Source organism: Bactrocera oleae, chromosome 5, assembly GCF_042242935.1.
Source record: "Bactrocera oleae isolate idBacOlea1 chromosome 5, idBacOlea1, whole genome shotgun sequence".
NCBI classification, from domain to species: Eukaryota; Metazoa; Arthropoda; class Insecta; order Diptera; family Tephritidae; genus Bactrocera; species Bactrocera oleae.
In genome coordinates this window covers 61,017,482-61,033,621 of record NC_091539.1, presented here as the reverse complement: position 1 = coordinate 61,033,621, position 16,140 = coordinate 61,017,482, and the positions used below count along the sequence as shown (strand labels likewise).

Here is a 16,140-nt window from a genome sequence, read left to right as displayed (position 1 = left end):
GCCACTTTGTAGCCAAATTTTTTTAAATTATCGGTTAACAATATATTTTCGTAACTTTCAGTATTATCGATATGCCTTTCCTTTAGTTCACTAGCCCTATTATTATAATCAAAATAAAAGTGTTTTAAACTCATGCACGATTTTACTTGAGTTTCCCATTCTTTCATTCCTTTTCCTTCGAATGAAAATCGCTCACCTTTGGGATTGTTTACTTGAATGACGCTCCCTCTTTTTCTATCGACAAATACCAAGAACATTTTTATCTTAAATCTTAATTTTAGTTGCAGCTATTATTTGTTCTTGCATCCTATATTTAGTCGATATGGGAACATTACCCTCAGAAAATATCATATAGAGTTTGACATAAATATTGTTAAAGTCTAAGAAAACATTATAAGATTTATTTTATTGACCTTATAAGTAGCTTCGATTTAATATTCTTATATATACGTTGGGAAGCAACTAAGGCGTCATAATGTTATCAGAAATATTTTTAAAATAAAAAAAATCATATTGTAATGAAATGGAACTTTTTTTATGGAATATTTAAGTATGTATTAACGAAATATTCAAACCACTGTAAATTCGATTAAAACCGATAAGTAATATTAATTTTCATACACTTTGAACTAAAAGCAAAATATATATTATAACCTGATTATAAACCAAATTTATAAATATGTTTGTTGTTTTACAAGTTTTACGATATTATTGTTGTTTGTTTGTGTTAGTATGTTATTGTTTCAACAAAAGTTTCTTTATAAGTTTACCACAGGTAACTTTAACTCTACGAGGACGCCTTTACTTTTACAAAATCCATTAAAGAAAAACATAAATTTCGGGCATAAGCGCTGCATAGTAACTAGCAAAATATGCTTTCAATAATTTAAAAGGTTTTCGGGAAATGCAAAACTTTCAATTCGAAATTGAATTCATAAAGCAAGAATGAGAGAGAGACGAGCCGACACAAGGCACATATTGATGGAGAATGCAAGTATTTAAATGCGTAAATATTTGGATTAGTGGGTGTTGTGTACAAATATGTATGTAACTACATACATACAAGTATATGTGTGTGTGTCTATATTTTTGTATGTGTGTCGCAAGTGGACTCTCACTGACCGGACATTGAGGGAAATGTGGAAATTTGTTTAGCTGGAAGCTTGAAGTTTAAAGTGGCCAAGATTTTCAAATGCAAACGTCCAACTTTTAACATAAAATTTTGGACTAAAGCTGAAAAGAAATTCCAATTACAAAAGTTTTTAGTTTAACGGTCAAAAATAACAACAAACAATTTGCCGTAAGTGCTACAAGGCAAAACGATTGGAGTGGTATGGCTGAATTTTTCGTTAGAGAAAGAAAGAGTAAAAGGGAGAGAATGCGAGGAAGCGAGAGACAGTGAGATCTTGACTCAAAAAAACACAAAACAACAACAACATAGAGCTTAAAAAGCAAAATAAATGACTGAAAATAGCGAGAAACTAAGCTTGACAACAACAATAATCTATAGCAACTGCATAACATTGCGCATTTTTGCGACAATAATCACACAAGCGCTGTTATGGGGAACTGCAAGCAGATTACAATAACAACTACTTTAGTAGCAAAGACAATGGCAAATGCGGCGAATGTTGTAATAATGCCTGTAGACGACACTGACGACAACATCAGCAACAAGCAGAACAACGCAAAACCAACAATAGCAAAAAACTGCAAAACCAACAACAACAATGTGACTGCTGACGATGACGACAACAGCAGTGCTGAGAGCTGCAACAGGCATTGGCGACAACCAAAGCAGCAAGCACAATCACAACAAACAATAAGTTGCAACCAGAGCAACAACAACAGCAGAAACGTTGACGACAACAACATTTAATATTAACAGCTAACAGTGTTTGGCAAGAATTATATATTGTTGGCTTGTTGATGGCGCTGCAGCACTGCTGTAGACTGCAAATACAGCTGCAACAACAACAAAAACAGCTTGCATGCTTTGGCCATGCAAAAGTGTGGCAAACTGTGATACTTATACATATATGTTTGGTATATATATATATATGATAATATATATATATATATGAGGTACATAAATTTACTTTGCATAAAGCCAACTTGTTTTGCTCCACAGCGTTTGCTGCCATTGTTGCCACATTAACACACAAAACTGTGGCAATCGCATTAGTATTGCTGTTGCTTGCTGCGCTTTTCTTGCTGCCAGTTAGTGTGGCAAGACAATGCTTGTTTAGTTGGCTCTTTGCTGTTGCTGTTGCTGCTGCTCTGCTGTTGCCGCTCTTCTGCTAACGATATTCTCTGCTATGTATTGCTCAGAATTACCTTTCAATTTCGATTTCATTTCATTGCAACAAAAAGCTGCTGTACAACAATGAAGATTTATAATATTACAACCACAGTGAAATTAGTTGAACAGTGAAGGAACTTCTTCGAAAGTGTATTGTTATGTATCTTGCATACATATTTGATTATTTATTGAATACATAAATTAATGCGGAAATAGAATGTATTGAAATGGGTGTTAATAAGTTAATTATGCATTTATATATCTACATATATTCGATATTCAGCTTGAATGTCCTTAACCTAAGGCTCTCTTGTGCACTCATCCTAAATGTAGGCAATATTGTCAAAGTAGGTAGTTGCCTACAATTAAGAGCATGGCTCTATAACCGGTGAGAACAACGTAATCATGAATTAAAAATAAATAAAATATTGTTATAGTATATAGTTTCAGACTCTTTCACACTCTTCTCCTAATTGTAGGCAACAGTTTTAACGGTGTGCTAAGAGGCAACGAAATAATAACAGTGAATCGCTGTCTACACATAGGCCCATAGTTCTGTATGGTTGAAAAACAAAAATTCATAATTGTTTATAAATTTAGTTCAGAATTAAACAAAAATATAAATATATTTTTTCAAATGATAAATCAATTAAAATGTATATTTCTTCAAAAGTTTAGTAGTAGAATTTAACAATTGAATCTACTTAAATAAAATGAGAAATAAAGCGATTAATGGGTATTGAAAAAGAGATAGGTTTTGTCATAAAATAAGATTGAATTTCTTCCCGCAATTTCACACACATTCGTAGACTCATTCTAAATGTAGGCAACACTTTTGCAAGTGGTCATATACTTTTTCGCTCTCACCGTATACATATCCAATACTTTACAATTTTGTGAGAAGCAATAAAGGTTTCAAAGAAAAACGCTGCCTACATTTAGGCGAACAATTAAAATAATTATCAATAATTTATTGATGTCATGTGGCGTTGTATTTTACCTCGGAACTTTGGGAAACTATATATATACTATATTTATTGCAGTCACGAAGCTTACCATATAGATATTAACCAACATTTTTGTATTAATAACTGTAAATTCAATCACAACATTTCGAATTTAATACGAATTTTACTTTAATAAAAATACAATTAAAAAACAGTTATTAAGCGTCGAAGAGAAATTATTAGAAACGAAAAATAAACAGTTAAGTATACAAAATATGTTAACTCCATTTGAGAAAACCAGAAACGCTTGAGACTGTAATGACTATATGTGCCTCAAGCCTAATTAGTCCGCGAATTATATATGAGGTTGTCAAATATCTTTCTTCCGCTTTTTTGTCTTTTGAATTTCGCGGCAATGTACAAAGCGCTACAGAGCTCGTATCTGGCAACACTATACATAATTTGAAAGGTCTTGACATAACCTACAAAACAACGATATGCATGATTAGTTTGGATATTGCGTTCAACAGTTATAGACGTGTAAACATGGAGTTCACTAACGCCGAAACTCGCGCTATTTGAAAGTTTTCCTTCGTTAAAGGCAAATCCGCTAGAGAAACGTTCCGTGAGATTAATTCGAACCGCGGAGGAATGGTTTCGACGATTCAGAGCCGGTGAAAACGACACCATGGATAAGCCAGCCGGCGGAAGACCTGTGACGACAAATACCGATCAAATCATGGAATACATCGAGTTAGACCGGCATATAGCATCTCGTGACATCGCCCAGGAGATGGGAGTTAGCCACCAAACCATTTTGAACCATCTGCAGAAGGCTGGATACAAAAAAAAGTTTGATGTTTGGGTGCCGCATAATTTGACGCAAAAAAACCTTCTGGACCGAATCAACGCCTGCGATATGCTGCTGAAACGGAACGAACTCGTCCCATTCTTGAAGCGGATGGTGACTGGCGACGAAAAATGGATCACATACGACAATATCAAGCGAAAACGGTCGTGGTCGAAGGCCGGTGAATCGTCCCAAACAGTGGCCAAGCCGGGATTGACGGCCAGGAAGGTTTTGCTGTGTGTTTGGTGGGATTGGAAGGGAATCATCCACTATGAGCTGCTCCCATATGGCCAGACGCTTAATTCTACCATCTACTGCAAAAAACTGGACCGCTTGAAGCAGGCGATCGACCAGAAGCGTCCAGAATTGGCCAATAGGAAGAGTGTAGTGTTCCACCAGGGCAACGCCAGACCACACACTTTGTTGATGACTCGTCAGAAGCTACAGGAGCTCGGATGGGAGGTTTTATCGCATCCACCATATAGCTCGGACGTAGCGCCAAGTGATTACCACCTGTTCCTGTCCATGGCGATTGCCCTTGGTGGTGTGAAGTTGAACTCAAAAGAGGCTTGTGAAAAGTGGCTGTCCGAATTCTTCGCAAATAAGGAGGGGGGCTACTACGAGGAAGGTATTGTGAAGTTGCCGTCTAGATGGAAACAGATCATCGAACAAAACGGCGCATATTTTAACTAAATCCGATCACTGTAACACTTTTTATAAAGCATTGAATTAAGAGCAAAAAAGCGGAAGGGAGATATTTGACAACCTTATATATCAAGTTTAGAACCTTACTTCAAAGTGTACTAGTTCTAACTGTTACAACACTAGTGGCCTTCGTACCATTACTAGCCCACTGACATGAAATGCCTTATCCTCATTGTTCTAGAAAATGTCGATTTTTCACTTTGTTATTTTTTTTCATTCATTATTAGTAAGATGTAGGAAAAATCAACAATTGCCGAATTGAAACGAAGACCTTAGTCTCAAAGGGAGTTCTCAATTAGTACGAAGTAACAAAAATTCAACGAATTAGAATGAAATCGCTAGTCTCGAATGGAGTAATGACTTCGTACATAAGAACATATGAGTTCGTGACGACTTTATATAAATGATTTATCAATATTTTGTAGAAAGACTAATCTTACACAAATTTAACAAAATTTCTTTTTTATCGCCGCATTAAAATATATTTTTATTTGTAAGTTTTTTCCAGCAGGGCACTTACTTTGAGTGTATGCATAACTTATTCGAACATTTCTTATGCCTCCAACGACATTCAAAGATACAAAGCGAAGCTTAGAGCAAAAAAATTCGAATGCAAACCGGTTGGTTACTGCTACTTTTCCCTACTACTTTATCAATACTTACAAACTCACATGACTATGCACATTCGATATACTACTCTGCTCATTTATTCTCCCCTCATTATTTTGCCACATTTGCCTCAGGTCTGTTTTAATAGTAAAATGCTATATTTTTCGTTGGTCTCTTTCAATAGTTAACTGCTATCTTTTTACTTGTAGCAAAGAAAACGAGCGACAACATTGTTTGGTAATAGATATTTCACAAAAATGTTGCAGAAACATAATAAAATCTAAAAAGTTAAATGACGAAAATTTTGTTAGGCGAAAAGATCTTTAAGCAGTCTGCTTGCCCTTTAAGTCGTTGGCGAGAGATATCAGCTCCCGCTGTGCGCGCCAAACAAATTTTATTTTCCCTTTTTTGTTTTTGTTTTTTTGTTTTTTGCAATTTGAAAAATTGAATAAAGAAAAATCGAAGTCGACTGGCTCCGCAATATGTTTGTTAAGTCATCCGTTAACGAAATTTATGTAATACGAACAGAGTTCCTCTAAACATACCTACATCTACTATGCAACTGCCTTGAATGGTGGTATTGTATGTTACGGCGTTTTCTTCTTTTGGTGTTTGGCGTTTACTGGAAAAGTTGTGCGATAATTGAAGCATAAAATTAAAGAGCGAAAAAAGTGAGAGTGCGCAATTTGTAAGGTTCCCAGCTGCGAATAGGGAGTCGCTTTCAGCGGCGAGTTTTAATTTATTTCAATTTCGGTGTTTTTCTTTTATTTTATATCTTATTTTCTAGCAGTTGGCTCTTATTTAATGTAATTAGAAAACGTCATGATGATAGTGATAGATTAGCAAAATTAAAATTAGCTATGTAATACTTAATCGCAAAGAAGGTGGGATAGTTTTAGCTTAATAAAATATTTCAGAGATTATATAATAATAATATTAATTTTTTAAAATTTTTGTTAAATAAAAAATTATTCAGCAATAAATAATTTGCTCGGAATTTGTAGCGCTGCTTCGGGCAATAATTTTTGCCAAATTTCGTGAAGATATCTCGACAAATAAAAAAGTTTTCCATCTAAAGACTTGAGTTTGATTGTTCAGTGTTTCGATATCGGCAGTTCCGACAACTGAGCAGCTTCTTGAGGAGAAAAGGACGTGTGCAAAATTTCAAATCGATATCTCAAAAACTGATGTACTAATATGGGTATATACGACCGACAGATAGACGGGCATATAAAAAACTTCGGAGAAAACTGAATATACTCTGTTCAGGATATAAAAATTGCTATAATTTTACTTCAGTAAAAGTACAAATACTTGTGATATAGAGCGCCTTTAATCAAATTTGTAGATATATTTTTTTCGCTTCTGTACACGCTGAATTTCAATAATTATGTTTTAAGAAACAAAAAACTTTTAGGTAGTTATTGAATTTATAAGTTCTTCTAGCTCATTGCAACAGATTTTGTAAAATATTAAATTAAACATTTTCCATATAAAAATTCTTGCGCGCACTTCACCATCGAAGATTGAACGAAACAGTTTAAAGTGATTTTTCGCAGAATTTCGGCTCGTAAAACGAATACCGCGAATAAAGCAAAGTATTACAAAATATCTAAGCAATCAATTGTATAATCAGTCTAGACTTTGATGTCTGCGCTTGATTTGCGGCAGGCTGACAATTTTTCAGGCAAAAAGGTTAATTTGCCAAAAGTGAAACTGCCATAAGAGTCAATAAAATTTGAAGTAGCTACGTAACAGTGGATTATATTTTAAATTTTCTTCTAGATTTTTATTTTATACGATTTATTTCTTCAACTGTCTGAAATTTTACCCCTAGCTCCAGGTTTAGTTGACAATTTTATCAAAGAGTTTTCGTTGATTTGACAATTTAAGAATTTCAGTGGCACTTTCGGCATTGTGGTTGTATCTGATTTGACGCACATAAGCTGAAAATATATGACAGCATATAGTATTCTATATAATCACAAAATATTAATAGTTTCAATTGAGTATTCATCACATTAACAAACCTTTTCAAATGTAAAATCTTTTCACTGGTCTTCTCCTAATTATCTCATTAACAAAATCCTTCAATCATCGCCAAGCTCTTTTAATTACTCCAAATGACTTTAATTGTTGTGGCAGATTTCTATTGTAGCTTCGAAAGCACTATACAGTTAAGCCTGCTGTTGTCTACGTCTTTGTACTACTCTACTTATATATTCATATGCGCTAATAATAATGATTTAAGCTGAGACTACGAGGCTTTTAGGGCGAGGCAAGTATAAATATTTATAGGCAGCAAGGTTTGCACTGAAATCCAATAATATTTAATTGAAATATACAAATGCTTGTGCTTATTAGATTTTATGAGCTTCTTTAAGCCTTTCTTTGATTATTGTTTTCAAATTATAAATATTACATAAATGCAGCAATGTACCACAAATATAAATTTACCTAAACCCTCTCGTAGGCTTTAAAAATTGCTCTGTGGTTTTTAAAATTATTCTGGAACTCTTGATGAGTCGTCTCAACTTTTGATAGAATTTACCAATGCGCTTATTTATTACTATTCCAAGCTCTTTATTACTACATGTTTCGGTCGCTCTCACGACCGTTTCCGTTTTGGATATTGTTTTTCGACGGTAGCACGACTGCGTGCAGACGTTTTCCGTTAGGGTACTAAATATTACATGTCACAGATCACAGAATTTCATATGAAAATAATAATTATCAAGGTGGTTGAGTATATACGGGTTTTGCAAGAAAATTGCCAGATATGAATTTCCTTTGTCACCTAATAAGACTGAATTATTGAGTAGTAAGAGAGACTATACTAAATTTTGGCAGTGATGGTGAGTAAATCCATGGTTTTATATAAGATCCTGTTAATTAACAATATGTATACAGAGTTTAATGTACTTTAATAATCGGTGATTAATTTTGAAAGATATTGGATTCTCTTGATTCATCACCGACTCTGAAAACAGCGCTTCGAAAAAACGCGTTCAAAGTATTGGGAGTCAAATATACTAAACTTAAAAATTCTTACAAATATTTCCGAAGCTATTTGCTGGATTAATTTTAAATTTTCGGGGAATGTTTTCAAAAATATGTACATTCGATATGACTGTATTAAAAAAAATATTGAAATTCACAAGTGGATAAATAAATAAGTAAATATATATAGTAAATATTTTTATCTGAATATTTTTATAATTTTAAACAATATAATATGTAGGTATTATCATATATACCGACAATTTATACCTAAAGTCATATTTTAAGACTATATCGAGATATTTTAAGCGTTATTCAGTTATTTTTATTAATATGCAAGGCGGGAGATAATTTCTGGCCCCATATTTCATACAAATATTAAATATTGCCTTGAAAAATTTTTCGTGCAAATGCCGAACTTTAACCCGCCCAATTCCATTCACGTAACCACCCAAGTTCATTCACTCTTCACCTGAAGCAGTACAAAAGTTTAAACGCTTCACAAATAGCAACACTGAAGCGTTTATGTGTGTGTATATGTATATTACCTCACGAAAAATAATTTATTTATATTTTCTTTGCAGAATGTCAACGCCAACACCTGCCTGAAAGAACAAAAGCAACAAAAAAAAACTCGAGAAAGGCTGCTGTTGTCGGAAAGCGAACACACCGCTGTATAAAAAGGCAAAAAACAAAAAATATTAAGTAATCGAGACTCGAGGCAACGAAATCGAACACTTGCTTAAAAACAGACAGAAATAAAAAAGTGCCCCAAAACAAAAAAAAAAAATAAGTTGAAAAAGTAAACAAGCAAACAATAACAAAAATATAAAAATTCATTTCATACTACTTTTGTTGTTTGTCAGTCTTATAAAGTAAGAAAGCAAACACAAGCGGGAGCGAAAAAAAAAATTTATATAAAATCACAATATAAATAAAAAGCTGTTGCAAGAAAGCAAAAGTGTGTAAGTGAAGTTCTGTGCAGAACAGACGTTCAGACGTTCCGATAAAGATAATATTATATAATAACAATAATAATAACAACAACATAACTGCGTTATATAAGTCTCAACTCCAGATATAACCAAGTCAATAAGCGGAAGCGCGTTGCTGCTGATTTTAATTATATTAACCGTGTGTTCTTTTGTTTTTGCATAATTTTCTATATCTTCGTTGTTGTTGCTGTTTTGTCGTGATTGTCATCAATGCACTGCCAATCTGTCGACCACTTTACAAGCATTCGTACGTGAATCGTGAGCGCGCGTGAATTCGCATTGCCGACAAAGTGTGCGAGGCTGAAAATCAATAGCACGAGTTGTGGAAAAGCGTGAAATGCTTCACACAAAGTAAATGTGAGAAGAATTCAATAAAAAAGCCAATAGATAATTACGTGACTAAAATAAAAGACAACGTGATTTTAGCTAATTTTCTCTTATCTACTCAGCTGATTTGCTATTTCTTTTTTGCATGCGGCAACAAGTAATCGATTTGAGTTCATTATTTAAGCTTGATTAGCTTGCCCTGCCGTTAGATGTGAGGACATTCCGGAAAAAGTAGTGAGCACCATTAAACGTGAAAGTTCAACGGTCGCATAACGGTTGTTTGAGAAAGTGTTGCGCGTCTGCAAAAAATATATAGAAGAGAGTTCTCTTCCTCTTTCAACCATAAACGTAGTGCCAACTACAGTCCTAACTAACCGATTCGCCATATCTTTTACGCATAATTTTTATTGGATTTTTCACACCGCTGTTTCTCCACTTCGCATAGCTAATAAACTCTTGCATCGTCGACTTGCTCCTGTGCCCACAAATGCACGTTGAAGTGTGACAGTTCAAGCACTCAACGACGAGCTTTGAATTTGGTATTCAACATTTAACCAGGTAAGTGGCTGCCTTATTATACAAGCACTGCTAGTTATATTTTGCCATCCATTTCAAGCGCCCGAGCGCTTAAACGCTGCCACAGCGCCTTTTAGCCGAATCAATTCAGCTCAGCTGCCGCCATTCATTTAGTCAGTTGTGTAAACGTTGTAAGTTCGCAAGTTTTTTAATTACACTTCCAACAAGATTTTCTACTTACCGCATTGCCGTGCCGATCTCCCACACTCACAGTGCCGTATGCATTGGTCCGTGGCTACGGCTTGGCCCAGTCGCTGCGCTCTTCCTTTAATTACGTGATTATTCATTGCATAATTGAAAGCAATCAGCGTAGCTTGTAATTTCGCATCTCTCACTTATTTGATGCGTTGTTTTTTTTTTTTTGTTGCAATCTTATGCCTGCTTTGTTTTCATATGCCCCAACATGATTCATTTCGTTTTGGAATAACGATTCGGCAAACGGTCGGGAGCAATCGTATATATGTATGCGCGATTCATTTATGTATCTCATCTACATTGTCTTGAAGACTTCATTTAAAGTACACCAAATGAAGGGTTTTTCCGAAAAGAGTAAAATTTTGATGGTGGATGTACTATTTTTCAAACAGATTTTAAGCAGAATGGTTTGTATCAGAAGACAAAGTTGAGCTTAGAAAACTTGTAGGTTGCTGTATAAGTGCCCTCAGGGCAGAACTTTTATCAAGGTCAAAATTTTTGAGACTCAAAAATAATCAAAAAATGGTTTATGCTAGATTAGTTTGACTATCAAGCCAATCTTTATCGACTAGCAGAGCCTCGACGAACGAAAACTTTCTTTCTTTGAAACCGGTAGATTTCCCGAAATTTGATTCTTTAGCAATACAAGAAAATCAGCTCAAAAAATGAAAGACTATGCTTAGAAAACATTCCTCGACTTAACTTGTTCAAATCAGTTCCTCAATAACGCTGTATCACAGAAACTGAAATCCTTTAAGATATAAACTCCCTAGTTGCTCCGCACATCTCTATACTTTTGAGTCGTGGCAGCTCGGTAAAAAACAGTTCTTTTATTTTCTCTGTTTGTTCAGGAACAAATTCTATAAAGATTCTTATGATAAATTATATCATTGCTGAGGCGCATAACTGCTAGAGTAACAAGTAAGAAAGTGCTAAGTTCGGGTGTAGTCGAACATTTCATATTCCTGCAACTTGCAAGGATCAAAACCGGTGTAATTTCTGGTGTTGGCAAAACTTTAGATAAAGAAATGTTGTTCGACGAAATAGTGAATGGATTGAAATTAAATTAGTCATCATGTTAACTTATTTTGAAGGTCATAGACTCACTTAGTATTATTACTATATTTTACTTTCCGTCAGGAAAAAGTATACTAAAATCATTGGGTGCATAGAAATGGAAGTGCTGATTGCATTAATTTTTGAAATTGTTAGGTGTACTTGAGAACTTATTTTCAGGCAATTAGGGGAAGTATTGATCTGGTTCAACCCATTTTCAACATAAGGGTTAATTATTAGCAAAAAAACATTTTCGGCAAAAAGTCAGCCATAAGCTCTGGGGTCCACATAATCGATATGTGGCGGCTTGAATAGTTACGGTCCAAATTTTGACCATTTTTAGATCTGAGATGGCATATCGATAAGTGCTTGATTTGTATACTGGAAAGTGAAAAAACCAGATGGAATTTAAAGTTGTGTTATATGGGAAGTAGGCGTGGTTACTGTCCATTTTCGCATTGTAACATGGGCATGGCAAAGCAATCTTTTGCGCCAAATGTGGTTGAAATTGGTGGAGCAGGTTCGAAGATATGTGATTTCACCTAAATGTGGGCGGTGCCCCGCATATTAATTACAAAACTTAACCCCAAAGTCGTAATTAAAAAATAATAAATTGCATATAATTGTAGAAACGAACGATTATTACTGTAATTATTGTACTTAAGCTAGGCAAAGTAATTTAATTAATATTAATTTTGCTCGGGAATACCTATGGTGAATGGCAAAAGTAATTGGATTCAGTAAAATTCAGAGACAATATGGATAGAGAGGCTAACTCCTGATTAAATAGGCAAGATATTTAAATTTTAATTAATATATGGTCAATATATTCGGCTAGTTGGTTAAGTGAACTGAAAATTGTTATGTGACGCCATCGGTCGAATAATTGTTGTTGTCGACTTTTTCGGATGTCTAGGGCAACGAAAGCGACCATTGCTAAAGCAAATTTTGTTGAATTTTGTAGACAATAACTTTGTTTGGGATATAAAAATTAATCGTACCCTGGTATCATTAGTAACCGTCACAGTTAACAACAGTCAAAAACCAACGCTTTGAATAACAACATTTGTACTTCCCCAGTGATTTACATTGAAAATGGAAAGTCCAAAAATCTCAAAAACTCAACATATTTTTATTGTGCTGCGAAATACGCTAATTGACAATAACAAGTGTTTACATATCAATTAGCGTCCGGCAATAAGCCTCCGAACCGTAAATAGTATAAGTGCTATCGTCACTCATAAGAACACGATCAGGTAAGAAAATAAAATTTTTATATACAATATATAAATATATATATAAACATGTGTATTTTTATATGTATATTCTATATGTTTCTATTAAGACCAGAAAGTTTCCGGAAATTGGAAATAAAACAAAAAAATTTTAATCTTCATCAATATTTATTTTGTCGCCTTTAAAATATGTTCTTTCGGAAGCAATACACATCTGCTACCTCTTTTTCTAATAATCGATCAGTTCAGTTCAGAATCAGTTCCCTCTAGTAGTGATAACTTGAGTTTTGGAAATGAATAAAAGTCGCATGGGGCCAAATCCGGTGAATATGGTGGCTGTTCGTTGCTATGGAACGAGTTTTTGGTCTTAAAATCGTTCATTATACTCTGTAAAACGATAAAAAAATTAAAACTAATAAGTTGCCAGAAATTGTTTTCTTCGATATACCTATATATATATTTTCACTACACTATCGATTGGTTATCGGTTGCACTTTTTCCTTAATATTCTAAAAAGGTCCAAAAACGAAAATTCCTTTGGCCGTCAAAAGACATATCGATAGATTTTGAAGGTTAAAATACCGATTTCAATTGAAATCGATAATTTTTAATACGTTAAAACGCTATACTCGACCAATCTGATATTCCACCGACAGACAAGAATCTAATATCGACTTATACCTACACAAGAACCCTGTGTAAATTTAAAAGTATATTTGTAACTACCAAAGAATAATATAAGCAATTGATTCGTTTCAATTGTCAAAGCGGTCGTATTCCATCCACTCCACCACGTCAATGTCATTTTATAACACCGCAGCAAATTATCCATATTCGATTCGTTACAGAATAATATGGCATTAGTCACAGTTGTTGCAATAAATAGACCTCAAAATGACAGTACAATTAATCTAGAGTGACAATTGTAGCACAGCGGATGCAAATAGTCTTTGAAATGTTGCGTCAATCCGAACATTTGCATTTTCGCCGACGGCAAGCGCTTGTCATTTTGAGCTTTATAGTAATCCTTTTCATGGGTGAGTATTACCAGATATAGTTCAAGTATTTAATTTACATAATCCAATTTTTAAGATTTTTCTTATGCCGATAATCCTAACAATAAGGATGAAGATACCACGGTACCAGATACTGCTCTCATACATCGTATGGCTAAAGCTCCTTTGAAGCTTGTCAGCGAAATTCGCCACGCAGTCGCTGGTAAAGAACCTGCATCGAACGGTGTCGGCGAGAACGCCGCCAATCCGAAAAGCCCTGAAAAACCTGTAGGCTCCGACAATAATGGTGCTGCTGTGCAATCTGATGATGTCCAATCTGATAGTGTCTCATATCAATATCAATACCAAGGTTATCCTAGTAATGGATACGGATATTATCAATTGCGTGGTTGAGGTAGTTTCAAGTAGCTCTGGAATCATAGTACTATTCAAATAAATTTAATAAATATCTTGCGGGTCTAAGTTGGTGTTAGCTTATACAAGAAATACAGAAACATATCGAATAGTATATCGAATTATCTTGCAAACACTTTCACTTATTATATTGGGCATAAGTCTCCTCATTTCGCATAACGAGTGGAATAGTGCGACCACTTCACAGCAGTGTCTAATAATCATTAAGTGCAATTCGAAGACGTTTCTACTTCATTTTGCGATCGTCGTCGAAACATAAATACACAAAAGAGACCAAGAAATAGTTGAAATGTGGGACTTCACCTGGAGAACCTACTTCGAAAAAGACGAAGATTGTCCTAATAGTCGAAAATAAGTTGACAAACATTTTTAGGAATTCACAAGGTGGGATCTACATACATCGACTACCTGGAAAAGAACAAAATGATGGTGATCTAATGTGACGAGAAAAAAGTTGCTCTACCAACAGTGCCTACTATCCAGATCTTCAGAAATCGAGTTTTTTACACGGCTTGAAGAAGTTGAAGCATCAGTGGGCAAGTGTATCGAGCTAAGCGCCTTATGGGAACGCCCTATTTAGTAGTTATATGCGAATATATAAAGCGGGTGGAGTTGTAGTGATGACAGAGTTCAGATTCTAAACAAGCAACTATCATGTGTGAGCGTCCTCTTGCCCTGTATGTGTCAAAGACAATGACAACACTATTATAAATCGCTTAAATGCCTGCACATGTCATCCTCATTTCCAGTTATTCACACTTACATGGACAGAAATAGATACATACATAATATAAATATTTTAAGTTGCAACAGTATGAAGAAGCCATTAAATTTTCATTGCATAGAAGTGCCTACATTGCCCCCGAGACGAAGGTCACTTTCTACGTTATACAACCACAAACTGTACAGTATCTTAGAAGTATTTGCAATGTATACATATAAGCAGGAGTATAGGAATAAGTATTATATGCCATTAACCGTCAAAGCAAATGAATCCGATTGGAAAAGACAACGAAAACAGCAAGAAAAGCACAATAACCAAACTCTCTACATTTCACACGCGAAAAAACTGTATTAAGCACTACCATGTGGAGGAAAAAAAACAAAGAATTCTTAACATAAATACAAATACCAAAAACAAAAAAGTGACTCAATTTAGATTCAAATAAATCCAAAGCCGATAAGAAAAGAGCAGTACAAAAAAGAAGTTGGCTCAACATCAGTCAGTCATTGTAGCCAACACAAATCCATAGGTGGCACATGAGCAACAGCGAGGTGCTGTACAAATAACACGGAAATCGGTGTTAGGATTTGCTATTTTGTTGCAGACACATGCGTAAGAACACGTATATACAAGTAATTACATAATGAAATTTGTAATATTTGTAATACTTGTAGTAATAGGCACTAAAATGAAGATGTGGGTGTAAGTTGAAAGTTTGTCAGACACCAGAGGATGTTTTAAATGCTATTGACTCTTGAAGTGCGTTGCTATTTCAGAATTATTTGTGGGATTTTTGAAATTTTTTTAATTAAGAAGGTTGTAATTTTCCTTTATTTGAGTTTTTATAATGTCGCTAGTATTTTGTAACAACTCTTTCTAATTGAATTGTTAGTCTTCTTCTTTTAGCTTTCAAGGTTTGTTGAACTATCTGCTCAAAATACTTGTATAGATAGTATGAAGGATCCGCACAACCGGGTTTTGGGTATTTATTTCAGCACGAAGCTATCGTTTTCCGATTCGTTCAAAAAATAACGAGTGTTTTTTTGCATAAAATAGTTAAGTTGATTCTGTGAAAAAGAATTTCAGCACCAAATTTAGTATTTTGTGACTATTCCTTGACCTCATAACTCATATCTCCGCCCCAAAAAAGCTGATATAGTTTACTGAAAGGAATTCTCTGCAAAGGATT

General features: G+C 34.5%; 2 protein-coding genes across 7 annotated transcripts in view; both read left to right on the top strand.

Annotated features, from left to right (window-relative positions):
• The window catches only part of Fur2 (furin-like protease 2), a 319,156-nt gene that overhangs the window by 33,401 nt on the left and 269,615 nt on the right, over positions 1-16,140 (top strand). For all 6 annotated transcript variants that reach the window (XM_070110819.1, XM_070110817.1, XM_070110816.1 and 3 more), the window contains exon 2: positions 8,998-10,293. The gene's annotated coding sequence lies outside the window, so the exon portion shown is untranslated. The remainder of the gene's footprint in view (positions 1-8,997; positions 10,294-16,140) is intronic.
• On the top strand, positions 13,701-14,328 carry LOC106620464 (uncharacterized). The gene is made up of 2 exons (XM_014238971.3): positions 13,701-13,834; positions 13,890-14,328. Exons 1-2 carry the CDS (start codon positions 13,735-13,737, stop codon positions 14,204-14,206), a joined length of 417 nt encoding a protein of 138 aa, XP_014094446.3. The 5' UTR covers positions 13,701-13,734; the 3' UTR covers positions 14,207-14,328.

What these genes read in the sequence shown, in the direction of transcription:
- LOC106620464 (XM_014238971.3), top strand. Translation starts at nt 13,735, where the DNA reads ATGCAAATAGTCTTTGAAATGTTGCGTCAATCCGAACATTTGCATTTT. An exon ending in TATAGTAATCCTTTTCATGG is followed by an intron (nt 13,835 to 13,889) that starts GTGAGTATTACC and finishes CCAATTTTTAAG; the next exon opens with ATTTTTCTTATGCCGATAAT.